General features: G+C 34.9%; 1 protein-coding gene across 18 annotated transcripts in view; it reads right to left on the reverse strand.

Annotated features, from left to right (window-relative positions):
• The window catches only part of SLIT2 (slit guidance ligand 2), a 262,325-nt gene that overhangs the window by 107,787 nt on the left and 141,217 nt on the right, over positions 1-13,321 (reverse strand). For all 18 annotated transcript variants that reach the window (XM_042807975.1, XM_042807973.1, XM_042807969.1 and 15 more), the window contains exon 5: positions 3,746-3,817. In XM_042807975.1, the coding sequence (XP_042663909.1) occupies positions 3,746-3,817 (72 nt within the window). The remainder of the gene's footprint in view (positions 1-3,745; positions 3,818-13,321) is intronic.

Here is a 13,321-nt window from a genome sequence, read left to right on the forward strand (position 1 = left end):
GCCAGGATGCTTTGTCTGGCATTTGTGAGATGACATATAAGTACTGCATCCAGTTTCAGCCTCCACAGCAGAAGACAGACATTGACACACTGTGCTGAGGCCAACCAGGGCCACCAATATGGGAGGACTGGAGTAGGTGTCATTTGGGAAGAGTCTGCAAGAACGGTGTTTGTTCAGCCCTAAGAAAAGAGGGTGAAGATGGGATCTTATTGCTGCCTACAACTGCCTAAATGGAGGGTATAGACAGAGCCAGACTTTTTTTCACTTATGAGAGGCAAGAAACAAGTTGGAAAATGGGAAATTCCAATTACACATAAAGTAGGTTTGTGGGTCTTAATGGTTTTTCAGGTTTTTTTTGTTCTTTTTACTATGAGGGTGTGGCAGGTTGCTCAGGTTGTCAATTCTCATAATGCCTTGCCCATTTTGATTTTATCTTCTACAGAATCTACACTGTGAACATTATTCAGAAGATGTCAAGAAAGGAAATAGCATGGCCACATTTCATGGAAACTAGACAGCTTCTTCTGAGAAACATCAAGAGGACTCTTGAGCTAACATATTAGCAGGAAATCAAAAGATCATAGTGATATCATCAACCTTAAAGGAAGCAATTTCCTTTAGATAATCTGAGTTAACATATAATTCCCTTTGCTCTGCAAAGACTAGAATAACATACAATAAGATGTTTTCCAACTCCTGATTCAGATAGAGAAGTATTTAGCTGGAATGAAAGAATGGTGAGTCTCCTCCATTCAGTAACTTAAAATATGTAATCAGTTCAAGTTCTGTGAGATTTGATACCTGCCTTTGAAACAGCTTTCTAGAGCTACTGTATGAGATGGCTATCAACCACTGCATTTAAAAAAAGACACTAATTTATATTGAAATTGATGTAATTAATGTTACAGAAAGTAAATATTGAATTTACAACATGTTCTGATACAGGTTTCTTTACTCTTTGTACCTTCACCTGTCTCTTCCATAAAGTTTAGTTAAAATAATTACGCTCAACTACTGGGAAATTACAGAGGAAATGCTGAAATTAGAGCAAATATTCAATTCTGACAGTTCTCCATAACTATATACCAATATTCTGTTTCTGGACCTTCAGTTAATCACCCAATAAATGCTAAGTTCCTCCACAGAATCATACAATCATTTAGGTTGGAACAGACCTTTAAGATCATTGAACCTAACCATATATCCAACTGCCAAATTCACCACTAAATATGTCCTTAACTGCTACATCTACATCTTTTAAATACCTCCAGGGATGATGACTCAATTGCTTCCCTGGGCAGCCTGTTCCAATGCTTGATAACTCCACTGAATAAATTTTTCCTAATACCCAATCTAAACCTCCTCTGGTGCAACTTAAGACTGTTTTCTCTTATCCTATCACTTGTTACTTGGGAGAAAAGACTGACACTCACCTTGCTACAACCTCCTTTCAGGTACTTCAGTTCATAATTTCCTTTGTTTGCAAAGTGATGTTTTCTACACATATCACTTATCAAATGTCTCCTTAATTTTCTTGAACAATTAAATAAAAATAGTAATTCTTGCCGTTGCCCTTCTCTAAGTGTAATGTCCAAGGCTAGATGTAAGACTAGGGTTCAGATCTCCTTCTTGACTAAGCTCCTGGAAAGGCACGGTGGTCTGTGCTAGCTACATAAATACAGTGCTACAATCCACCCAACTCACCCCATGAACACATCATATTCACACCTACTCACATCTACACCTCACACAACATAAGGTGCTCTTCCTTATAGGAACGTAGATAGTATTTACAAGACAGAGAAATGTATTTCCTAGTACTTTCAATTTTAGTGGGATCATAAAGATTTCAGATTAGGGGTTTGGAGGGGGTTTTTTAGGTGTTTTTTTTTTTTTCCCCCCCTGGGACCATCAGTAAAGGAGATGTCTTTAGTATTTATGCTATCATAATAAACTATATGCTGCAGATATGATTTGGACTTTGTGGAAATGCTGTGGCCTTTGTGATTTGTTTTTTAATTAATTCCCAAAAGAGAAAGGCTCTAAATGATGGATATACTGTTTTATGCAAGTTTCAGACTTAATTCAGGATCCTTACCTTTAAAATACACACCAAGATAGAAATATTATCATAGCTAAAGATTAGCATGCTGATTCAGTTTCTGACTGGACCTATCTCACAATATATAAGCATACTTATTACATTCTAAAATACTGTTCTGCTACTAGAAACTTCTCAGTTATGCTATTACTTTTACTACCAAAGTTCCTTTCTGTAGCTGTATCAATTTTTTAATATAATAGATGATGCAGAAAAATGCAGGCTTCTCCTTGAAGCCAAGCTTCTTTTAGACCATGACTAATGATGAGACCAGTTCTGAATAGAAACTCATAAAACATCACTTAAAAAGTAACAAAGCTACTTTGAGAAGTGCTTGCATGTTTTTGAGCATGATAGATTTGAACAGAATAGTTTTTCCACTGAGATGTGCTAGGATTTCACTGTGAGAAAGAACATGGTTAAATTAAAAAAAAAATCAAAACAGAATTTCTATATGTCATATTAAGTAGGCCAGACTCTTGGACATTCTGCTAAACCTTTGAAAAATGTCCTCCTAATCTATTTGTGTGCAGTGCTGTGGGCAGCAGAATGAAGCAATGTACATCACAGGAAGACAGAAACACAAAGGTCTTCCTGTCCAGTCCCCTCTTACTGGGGATACAACATCATGTTTTCCCCTTTGTAATCACAGTGTATTCTGTTTTCAAAGTAGTACAACTAGAACAACCAAAAAGTTCATCTGTCTTTCAACACTGGCAAGTTGAATTAATAAAAAGTATTTCAATAGAAATTACATGAAAGCATCATATAATGGCCTAATACTTCCCTATTTTTATTGATGCCATGTAGGACAGCAATTATATTTTTTCACAGCTGCATGGCACTGGCGGCTCTGTAGTCTTTCGGGAAGCCACTAGTGTATATCCTCTGTCTTTGTTGGTTGGTTGTAAGTGATGAGTCCTCAGCTTACAGCAGGGGTTATAGGTTTTGAGTGCATGACCTTACATTTCCTACTATACAAGTTCATCACAGTATTCAGGTTGTTCAGCTTTTTCAGTCCAGTAAACTGATCTAACACTCTAAACAGAAAGTCAAAAAGTCACTGCTTTCCTTTGTCTTGAAACTCACATATTTCCACATTTAGAAGCCATAAGGATTCAAAACCTGCCCATGAACTTCAGGGTCACTATCTCTAGGAAAGCGAGTATCTGTCTTTTAGAAAAGACTTATTTTACCACAGAAGAAAACTGTGTAAGAAAACTAGTCACACAAGTACAAAAATATATGCTATCAAAACTAGATAACATTATGATTTTTCTTTCTTTCTTTCATACAAGCAAACAAAAGTCAAACTCTTAGAACCAAGGCAAAATGATTTTTTCTACATGAAACAATGAAATATTTAAAATAGCCTGACATTCAGATATTAAATTCAGGTTACCATAAACAAATAGTTATAGTGTCTTCAACTCCATTTCAATGTTTTAGATTACATATAGGACAATTATATGATGCTTAATATAAAGTATTTTGCCAAAACAAGTGGTACATGTTGGTTTTATGCAGAGATTCCTTAAGCAACTATAAAAGTGATGAGGAAAAAGATTTCTGATACAACAAAAGGACACTGTATTGACAAAGCATTATCATCAGAATATATACAAAGAGGAGGAAAATACTTACAGATTTTTTATGTCTACTGCTCCTCGGAATGCCTTCCTTGGTATTGCTTGAATCTGATTTTCACTAAGATCACTAAGAAAAAAAAAATTAAATTAAAGTTAAAATCTGTCTTATATATTTCCTTCTGTGTATAACAAAAAGAATATATAAGATAGCAATTTCAGCCATTACAGCTCAGTCAGTTTCCACTGAAGCTTATTTTATTACCTGATATGTATTTATTAACTGATACGTAATTGAAGAAAAAGAAACAGCAAAAATAGTCAGTTTATCTGTGTTGCACTAAGTTGCTCCTTTACAAAACAACAATATATATGCCAAACAAAAAGCAGAAGTATTATATATTTTAATAACGAAGAAGGCCAAACTGATTTAATTTTTAACTGAGGCATTTCACTTTTCAACCCATTTCAAACATGACATCAAATGTTTAATAGTATGTTCAGCTTTATGCAAGGAAGATTGAAAACAGGCAAAAAGAACAAGTAGTGAACTGTTAAGAAACAACAATCAAGCTGTATAATGTCCAAGATCAATCTATTTCTGAATTTTGTTTCAGAGTGGCAAGCACCATATATTTTAAAAGAAGGCATTAAAAAGCATTCTGCAGCAGACATCTAATAGTCCTCCAAAATCCCTGCATGACCAGATGTAACACACAATCTGAACTTGTATCTTTCCAAATGAGAAATTTTATTAAAATTCTTACAAAGTTCTTATTCAGTAGTATTTTTTCACTATCAGTATAAACAAATAGCCCTTTTTTCTGAAATTTAGAAATATTTGTACATGCTATTAACAAGTAATGCAGCTCAATAGGAAATAACCAATATATTAGAGTTGTTATTGCTATATCTACACCATCTGCAGTTTGTTGTCACTTCAGACAACAGTTTGCTACCCTGGACCAAACATACCTGCCACATACATGGTTCACAAATGTCTGAAGGCCTTGAAGGGACCTCTCTACCCTGGTGGCTTACCATTATGAAATCAGACTTTCTTTTGTAGGCCTTCAGAGATGCACCTATCTATAGACAATATGAGGAACGGAAGTAATGACATGAAGAGGCTTGCTTGAGAATCTAAATAAAATTCAGCATCAAATCAGATGCATAGAGGCTGTCTCTATACTAGGATTTTCAGCCTGTTTGCAGATCAGTTTTACTGTAGCTAACTAGATTTCATTCTGCTAAACCCAAATCAGGAGCTTCACTCCAAAAGCACATCAAAAGCAATCCAACCCCTAGCAGAAGTTTCGCAATGTCTCGCTTTTGAGACAACTTTAGATGACCTTTTCAGAGACAGCTTTTAGGAGAAACATTGCAAAATGGTGCATAGAAATAAGAGATCTAGCTCAGATGAAGTGAATAAGCAAGAATCATTTAGTTGATTAGACATAAACATTCATACTTTTGACATATTCTTTCCCTAAAATGTAATCTAGCATGAGCTCGTATTTCCAGTTATTAGTAATCACTCCTGAAGATCTCTTTCAGATTTATGAGCTTAAAAAAAATAATATGAGAACTTTATAAAACCCCACATTGCCTGACTTTGAAAAAATTTATATCAATATAATTCTTTTGAAAATAATTCTACATACACTGACAGCAACTTTGTTTTATCCAATTTATTGTTAATTTATGGAAAATCACATTCTATTTACTAAATCATTCATAGTTCATGCATCTAACTGCACTGCAATATCTTGCAAAGTATATTTAAAACTAGACACAATTTTACTATTATTAACCGTGTGTGAAGAAAGAGAATCTGTGAGCTGTGATTTAATTTTCAAGCCTCCTAAGTAATTCTGAAACGGGATATGACTGCACTGCTCTGACAATAAATTCAATGGCAATGAATGAAAAAGCAGCCTTCAGCATTTGTTACGGTAACATGATTTAACAGCCTACTTCCTTTAAAAAAAATTCCATTATAAGTATAAACAGCACATACCTGTATTTACACTTCTGTTTAATTGACTAATACATTTTACCTATATAAAAATTGTGCATAAAGAGGTTAAGTTAGCAATAGTGATTTGTATTGTGATCAGTTATTAGTTTATAATACAGATATATGCATATATCTATGTAAACCACTACCATACTCATATGCATATATCTATGTAAATCACTACCATACTCATAAATAATACTACAGGAGGTAATGGGTAATGGTGCATTATGCTCTTTATGACAGTTAATAGAGTATCATAATTCACCATTTTTTATAATTAAAAAGAAGTGGAAGATGAACAAGATTGAGACAAATTGTAAATAAATAATAAAAAATAAAATAATAAAAAATAGCAATGGTCAAAATCTTTCTTTCCTTGACTAAGTGCAAATCTTAGCACAAATGCAAGGACTTACAAGTAACAGCTACTGAGCTAGGTTCCTCAATAAACAATTCACCAAAGTTGCATGTCTGCATATGTAGTCTGTGTGCACGCATGTGCAAAAGACAGCAGACTAATCGCATGCTAGATTTACCGCAGGGTCCACACGGTCAACACCATCTCTATGTAGCATAGGCTCATGTAGACTAAAGTATAGTGTTCCCTGCTAATTTTAGCACATTCAAAATGTAAACTACTTGATTGCAAAGTCCCCGACCTTGCTTTGGAATGCACTGTTTAAATCATCCCTCTAAATGTGAAGAGCTAAGTAAGGTTGGCAAATGAAATTTTCCAAGACAAAGATTTTTGCAATGCATCTGCTGTTTTGTGAAACTTTCTTGAAACTGTTTATGTAACAAAAGTGTAAGTTATTAATTAATTTCTTCACTGCAAAATTCTATTTCTCATAAAAAATATGATTTTCAACACACAATTTATATCTACTTATAGCAGGAAAGTTTTTAGTAATTATTTATTGATTGCTTGAAGTTTTCATCTGCTCAGTCTAGAAAGGTTTTCTTATAAAAACCTTGAGGGGCTTAAACAAACATTCAACTTTTTCTTCTTGCATGAATTGCACCTGTATTTCACCCTGCAGACCTAGGACTCAGTAAGAAGTTGCTGTGTGGTCTTTCTTTATAAAGTTTTTAACTAATTCCACTGCAATTCTTAGATTGCTCACAAAAATGGTCACAAGCAGCACACAGTGCTCTGTGACTATCTGGGGAAATGGGGCAAAAATCTATTTTGTAGATAAAACCAGACAATTTTGCAGGCCATTATGTTACATTGATTTGTCTTCGCAGCTTATGTTCTGCAGTGAAGAAAGGTTCAAACCTCCTTTTCAGCCTGATGGTCATTGTTTCCTGCACTAATAACTATATGAACTTCATCTCCCATTTCAAAAAGAGGCAGCATATGAATACTGACTATAATTGATAATGGTACTTGGTACCCCTAAAATAAAAGAGGCTCTAAGCATTTCAATAAAATTTAAGCCACTAAACAACAGAACATCCTACATTAACAAGAACAAATCTGTATTTTGAAATAAAAGGCATGAACCTGTCTTCCAATTTGAAACCAGCAATCTGACTGAGCTACTTTCATTGGAACAAATTATTCTCCACAATTATTACAGCCCAAGACCTTACATCAAAATCCAGCATACCTCTGGAACAATGGAATCGATTGAAAAATGTTTTGTATACATCTAGAGTGATAAAGTCAAGGCTATCCTACAGATTTTTTTCTTTTTCTTTTTTTTTTTTTTTTTTTTTTTTTTTTAATGTAAAGCACAATGGTCTTGTATGATGTTTTGACTAATTAATCTTCATGCAGATTTTAGTTGTCCTACAGTCCTCTTTCAACAAAATTGTTTTTTGAGTCTATTATATCATTCCTAGAGAGACGTATTCCAAAATGTTAAGTCTGAAGTGGAATACCTTAAACACTGATAGCTCAAGCAAATTCTTTAGTGCAACATTGTGGGCTTTATTCATCTCATTCACCGGCCAGCAGAGCACCTTTAAGCACCCAGACTCCCACGCACCTCCCCACTTATACGTTGCCAAACCAGTGCCCGGGGCCAGAACTGCTGTATGTAACCTCAGTCTCTTCTAGGGAGACATGTCCTCAAGGAGAGCTCCCACGCTCGTTTCCTCAAGCCAAAATGTGGCACAGTAATGGTGGGGTTAAATAGCAGATTTGCACACAGAAAGCCATCTGGGCAAGTTAGGCTGGCAGCAGCTGAAAGAGGCTCTTTTCAGAGAAGGCACAGATGAGCACCTGTGCTGCTCTAGATGCGACTGCACCATCCTGTTTAATGTTTCAGGTATGTTTAAGCTGTGTATATGTCAAGCATTCTTCTGAGTTGCAATATTCTGTCTGCAACCCCATCTTCTCAAAAGAAAGACAAGAAAACCAAATCCATATACAAAACCAAGATGAATCCCACTCTAAGTGAAGTTACACAGGAGAATGCACAACAATTTCTTAATTTTTGCCCAACTATAGTGGTTCTTTGAAAACCTTGCATGCATTTTCCCCCCACAGAAGGTCAGGTGTGTGTAAATCTGGGAATTATTGTGCTTACATAAAATACAATTTATTTTTAAACAAACCAGGTCAAGGCAATTTATGTGCAATGTATACAGATAATCACATATGCCCCAGCTTTTAAACTGATTTCCAGAGAGTAAGGAAGTAATTCTGATATTTTCAATGACACTACAGTAGAGCTTGTCTAATTTGAAATTATGCCTTAAAGAATGTAGATTTCTGTACTTCACAGACCAATGAAATAGGAAAAAAAATTTGTAACAAAAAAAATATCAAACCTCTCACCCCACTCTCCCCTCCAAAATCAGCTTCATTTTATGTATTCAGTTAATTTTTTTTTTTTTTTTGCTCTGGAATAAATTAGTAATCATAATGCATTGTGCTTTGTGGAAATAGCAGAAAGACCTTGCCAAAACCTTGCTACTACTGAATTCTTCCTAAGAACTAGATAGAAATGGTACATTTCTATTCAAGATATTTACTGGTTAGTACATAGAGGTGTATTAGGAAAAAAAAAAAAAAACCTAGAATCCTGCTAACATTTGAAATTCATATCAATAGAATATAATAACCTATTCCCACAGAAAAACTCAAAAACTTACATATGTTGTTGCTTTTTTATCTGAGGATAAAGCCCTCAGATAACCTGATATTAATGAGCCTGATAGAGTGCTTCAGCACTTAAAAAATGCAGACAGTACTGCATTGCAGCTATTTTATTACTCACCATGTATGGTTCCCAGTTGAATATCCCATTTACCCTTAAAAGGAGTGCTAAATTTTTAATTATATAAATTGAAGTACCACATACAATATCTGTATCACACACTGCTAAGGTTGTATCACCATTTTCTTGTGTGGCTAAAACCATTGTTCATTCTGAAATAATAAATCTTTTGAAGATGGCAAACCTGCTTGTAAATTTAATTACTTGTAATTTTATTTTCCTCTATGGTTTAACCTCCCTCTGTGTCTGACCAGCGATATCATAAATCTATACTGCCATTCTCTACTTTGTAAAATACTGTGTACTGGGAATGAGTAATGTGTCCTGATTTTTAAAGGAAAAGGCAGAAATACTAAGTCAAACTAAGTACTGAATACTTATCAGTTTATTTACGCCAGTTCATAAAAATAGCTCACAAGATGGCTATTCCATGATCAATGTCCTTAATAATTATTTAAATATATATGACAGGGGGCCACCCCTATAGCCCCCCTCCCCTGCTACCAAAAAACCCCACCACACACTCAAACCCAGGACAGACACAAATAAAGTAAGCCTTGCTTAGTACTCCTCTCTTACTGGAAAACAATAGTTTTAACATTACCTAATTATATTCTGCATGAAAATTCCCATGCCAATACAAGGTGCCAAACTATCATAGATAATGATACAGGGCAGTCAAAGAAATAAATAGAATGAGAATTTCTTTAAATCATCTGACTGAAACTCAAATATATTAATTTGGACATGAGGATTTTCTCTTGGAATAGAAAGGTGGTGAAAAAAATATACACATATTTCATAGTTATATAGGATAGTTCAGTTGGAACGGACCTACAATGATCATCTACTAGTCTAATCAGAGGATTTGGGGGGAACAAGTAGCAACTTCTTTTTATGAACATAAGTATCAATTAGATATTTATCCCAAAACAATAAAACTAACTAAACAATTAATATATTCATATCAAATAGTCCTTTCCCATTCATCTGTTTTCACTATGATTTGCTTTTTCCTTAGTATTATTCAGCATTCCTACAACATATCCGTATCTGAGTACACCTTAAAAGGTACAGAAATTCAGATGGCAGGGAGAAGGCAGATACTACTTGTTCATTACGGAGCTCCTTGCAGAGAGAGCCTGTGAAAACCAGTACAGGCTACTTGCTGGATTCTGGACTTCATTGAGACGTCTATGAGGTCTTGCATGGCCTGAGACACTTCTCCAGTCGCAGTCACCTTAATGAGTTATGCCATCTAAAACCTCGAACTAATTCCAGAGCAAGACCCAGGTTTGCAAGAGCTATTGTTGATTCCCCTGGCTTTGGTGTTACAGAAAACAGAAGTTCTCTGCCTCGCTGGGAGGCACTTGAAGACACCAGCAGGAAAAACTGACCTTCCAGTAGGCAAGAACATGCTGTGACATGACAGCATAAAAGAAGTGAGCCACAGTCCCAAGTTTCAACTGTGTCTTGATATGTCTCAAGAGGAGGATGGAAAGAGATTATTTCATGCTATCGTTAACGTTGGCAGCTGCGTCTCTTTTTAAAAGCTGCTGTAGCAGTGGGGTTTCCAATGCAGAGAGGACAGAATGAAATGGCAAAGCAGCTTTTTCGTGTTTCGCTGAATCTCTGATTTGGATTTCACTCCTAAAATGCCAGACAGCTTTCCACTTTCTAAATTTGGATAATAAATATGTATTTCTACCCTGTATTAGGTGGTTTATGTTACCACGGAAAACTTTTGATCAGATTGTTTTTACTACTCATGAATCTTCAATTATCATCTCACAACCATACTTTTAAATTGCAAAGTTCCCGTATGACTAGGAATTGAATCTAAGATCTTTCTGAATGGTACAGAGACACGCTTTGTAAAACACTAGTCTTAAGGTATATAAGCATGAAAATTATTTGCAGAACTATGTAACAAGAATCAAACCAAAGTACAGAGTCTTCAGGAATACAGATGCTACTGAGGTATTACATTATAGTGTAAATGCAGGGGCAGTATCCTGGAGAGATAGTTTCTCTAAAATTAATAGCTCAGGTGGACTGAACCTATTGAAGCATATTTGGAATTCCACTATGGTAGAAATTATCAAATTGTAGCATGAGCTTACCAAACAAACATGAATGCATTAATCTACAACACAACAGATTTTTATCCCATGTTCAGCAAAAATATTAATATATAAAAACAAGTAAGTACCTTTCCCATCAGTCAAATGAGGCTTATCCAGTTAATTATTACAAAGCTGACATATGTTTGGCTTTATAGAGTCACTGTATAACAAGTTACAGTACTGCATCACTTATTTATTAACATAACCTTGCACCCGAATGACTTCTCATATCCTTTCAGTAAGGTGTAGCTTTTTGGCAGGTCTACAAATCAATTAAGACAGACAGAATAAGGAAATGTTTTAAAAATATATATACTTAACAATTCAGTCTAAACTCTTATTCTGAAAAGAAGCAAAACAAAACCAAGAACTCTGCCAGAACGTTATTCTTTGACTATGAAATAAACAATTTAGCCTCCTAATAATTTCAATGATTTTTTTTTCTGTTCTTCAGTAAAACATCCAATGCAGCTATTCCTCTTCATAATGAGGATACAAAAGGCATCCGATACTATCAGCAGTAGCCTCTATGTCTCTAGGCACATGTTTATCTCCTTGTGAAGACCAAAAATATGCATTATAAAATCTCACATTAATTCTGTAAATCATTACTGCTGGTCATACCATCATTCCAAACAGCTTCCCATAGAAGGAATAAAATTTCATGTCTGAGAAAGGTATTGTTAACCTCATTTTACAGATGGAGAAACCAAGGTAGTATATATATCAGTGGCAGTATTAGTACCATGCTGAGGGTCATAAAGCAGATGAGAAAAATTTAGATCACAGAATTGCAGGTTCTCTGCATCACTAATTTCCATTTGCTCTGTTGACTCCCTAGAGATTCAGATGCTGTACATAGTAGACACATAATCTATTTTCATGCTAAAGCAGGATCACTCCCTCTGACATGGTGTGCTACATTGCCCAAGTGAATATTCCGTATATCACAACATAGGGCAATCACCACTGCAATATGGACAGAATTATGTGAGTCACCAAATTCCTATGGTAGGAATGAATCTTCCTCTTTTCCGAGAATATTCAGACTGAATTTCCCTGGTCACTTTAATCTCTCACTTTTTATTTACACCACTTCTAATGATATTACTGAAGTTTCTTTCATTCTTAATACTTGAGTTTTTATAACTGTTATCAAATTACAAATCTGTAATTGAATCAAAATGTACTTCTTATAGATTTTGGTACATTATTATTTGCATTACTTAAGCAGCAGATATTCCTATCCGTTTTATCTATTTACTTATTAAAGCAGAGGTAGATATCATTTATGCATACAGTATAGAATGTATACAGCAAAAGAGAAAACCTAACACACTACATAATAGGAGTACTGGTAGACTGGTAATCTCCAGAGTTTATCAGTACCTTCAGCCTTAATATTTAGTGTAAGTCATCAAAAATTTAACTGCTGACAATTAGCACTAATCTTTTATTGTTTGAGAAACAGCCTGACTCATCATACCTATCCCATATAATATGATATTGACTTGTTTATAATTTTGATATTAGTAATTAGTAGTTTCTGCAGAATTAAAATAGCACAGAGTGCAAGTACTAGGCCTTCTTACTTTTTAATAGGATCATATTTGGGGTTTGGAATAAGCCAAAACCTCCAGTCTCAGTCTTGGCATGAAAGTTAATCTATGGGCCACAAAATCAATTCTACTCTACAATGTCTCCAAAAGTGCACTTAAATCAATTTGTATACTCTGGTACCATTTGAAAATAATTGCTTAAGGACCTTCACCATTTATTCTTTATGACAGTAGAGTGTCCTAGTGTGGCAAACGCTAATTGTGAAATAAAATAGGAGTGTTATGACCACACAAGTATTTTACTGGAGTCTTAGAAATTATTTTTGAAAAGGAAAGCAGTCTTTATTAGTCAGTTCCACTAAATGAATATGTAATTGTCTTTTGTTTTGGACTACCAAAAAAAAAAAATAGAAATAATTACACGTTGTAGCTCCTAAAGAGGAAAGGACCACCCACAATTTCAAAGAGAGAGAATTGCTATACTACTTCAAATTTGGCTTCGATGTAATCCTCTTTATCAAAAAAGATCTTTGAAAGAAAAACTTGAAGCTCTTAAGAACACCCACCCCCCTCACCCCTCACTCCCCACCCCCCCAAATAAAAACTCACCAATTCTTTGTCCCTCATAGAATCTCAGATTGGTCAAGCTGAAGGAAGGTACTGAGCGACATTTACTGACTGCTGCTTGTCACGCAT

The sequence above is a fragment of the Tyto alba genome, unplaced genomic scaffold (genome assembly GCF_018691265.1).
Source record: "Tyto alba isolate M040663 unplaced genomic scaffold, T.alba_DEE_v4.0 Super-Scaffold_6, whole genome shotgun sequence".
Taxonomy (NCBI): domain Eukaryota; kingdom Metazoa; phylum Chordata; class Aves; order Strigiformes; family Tytonidae; genus Tyto; species Tyto alba.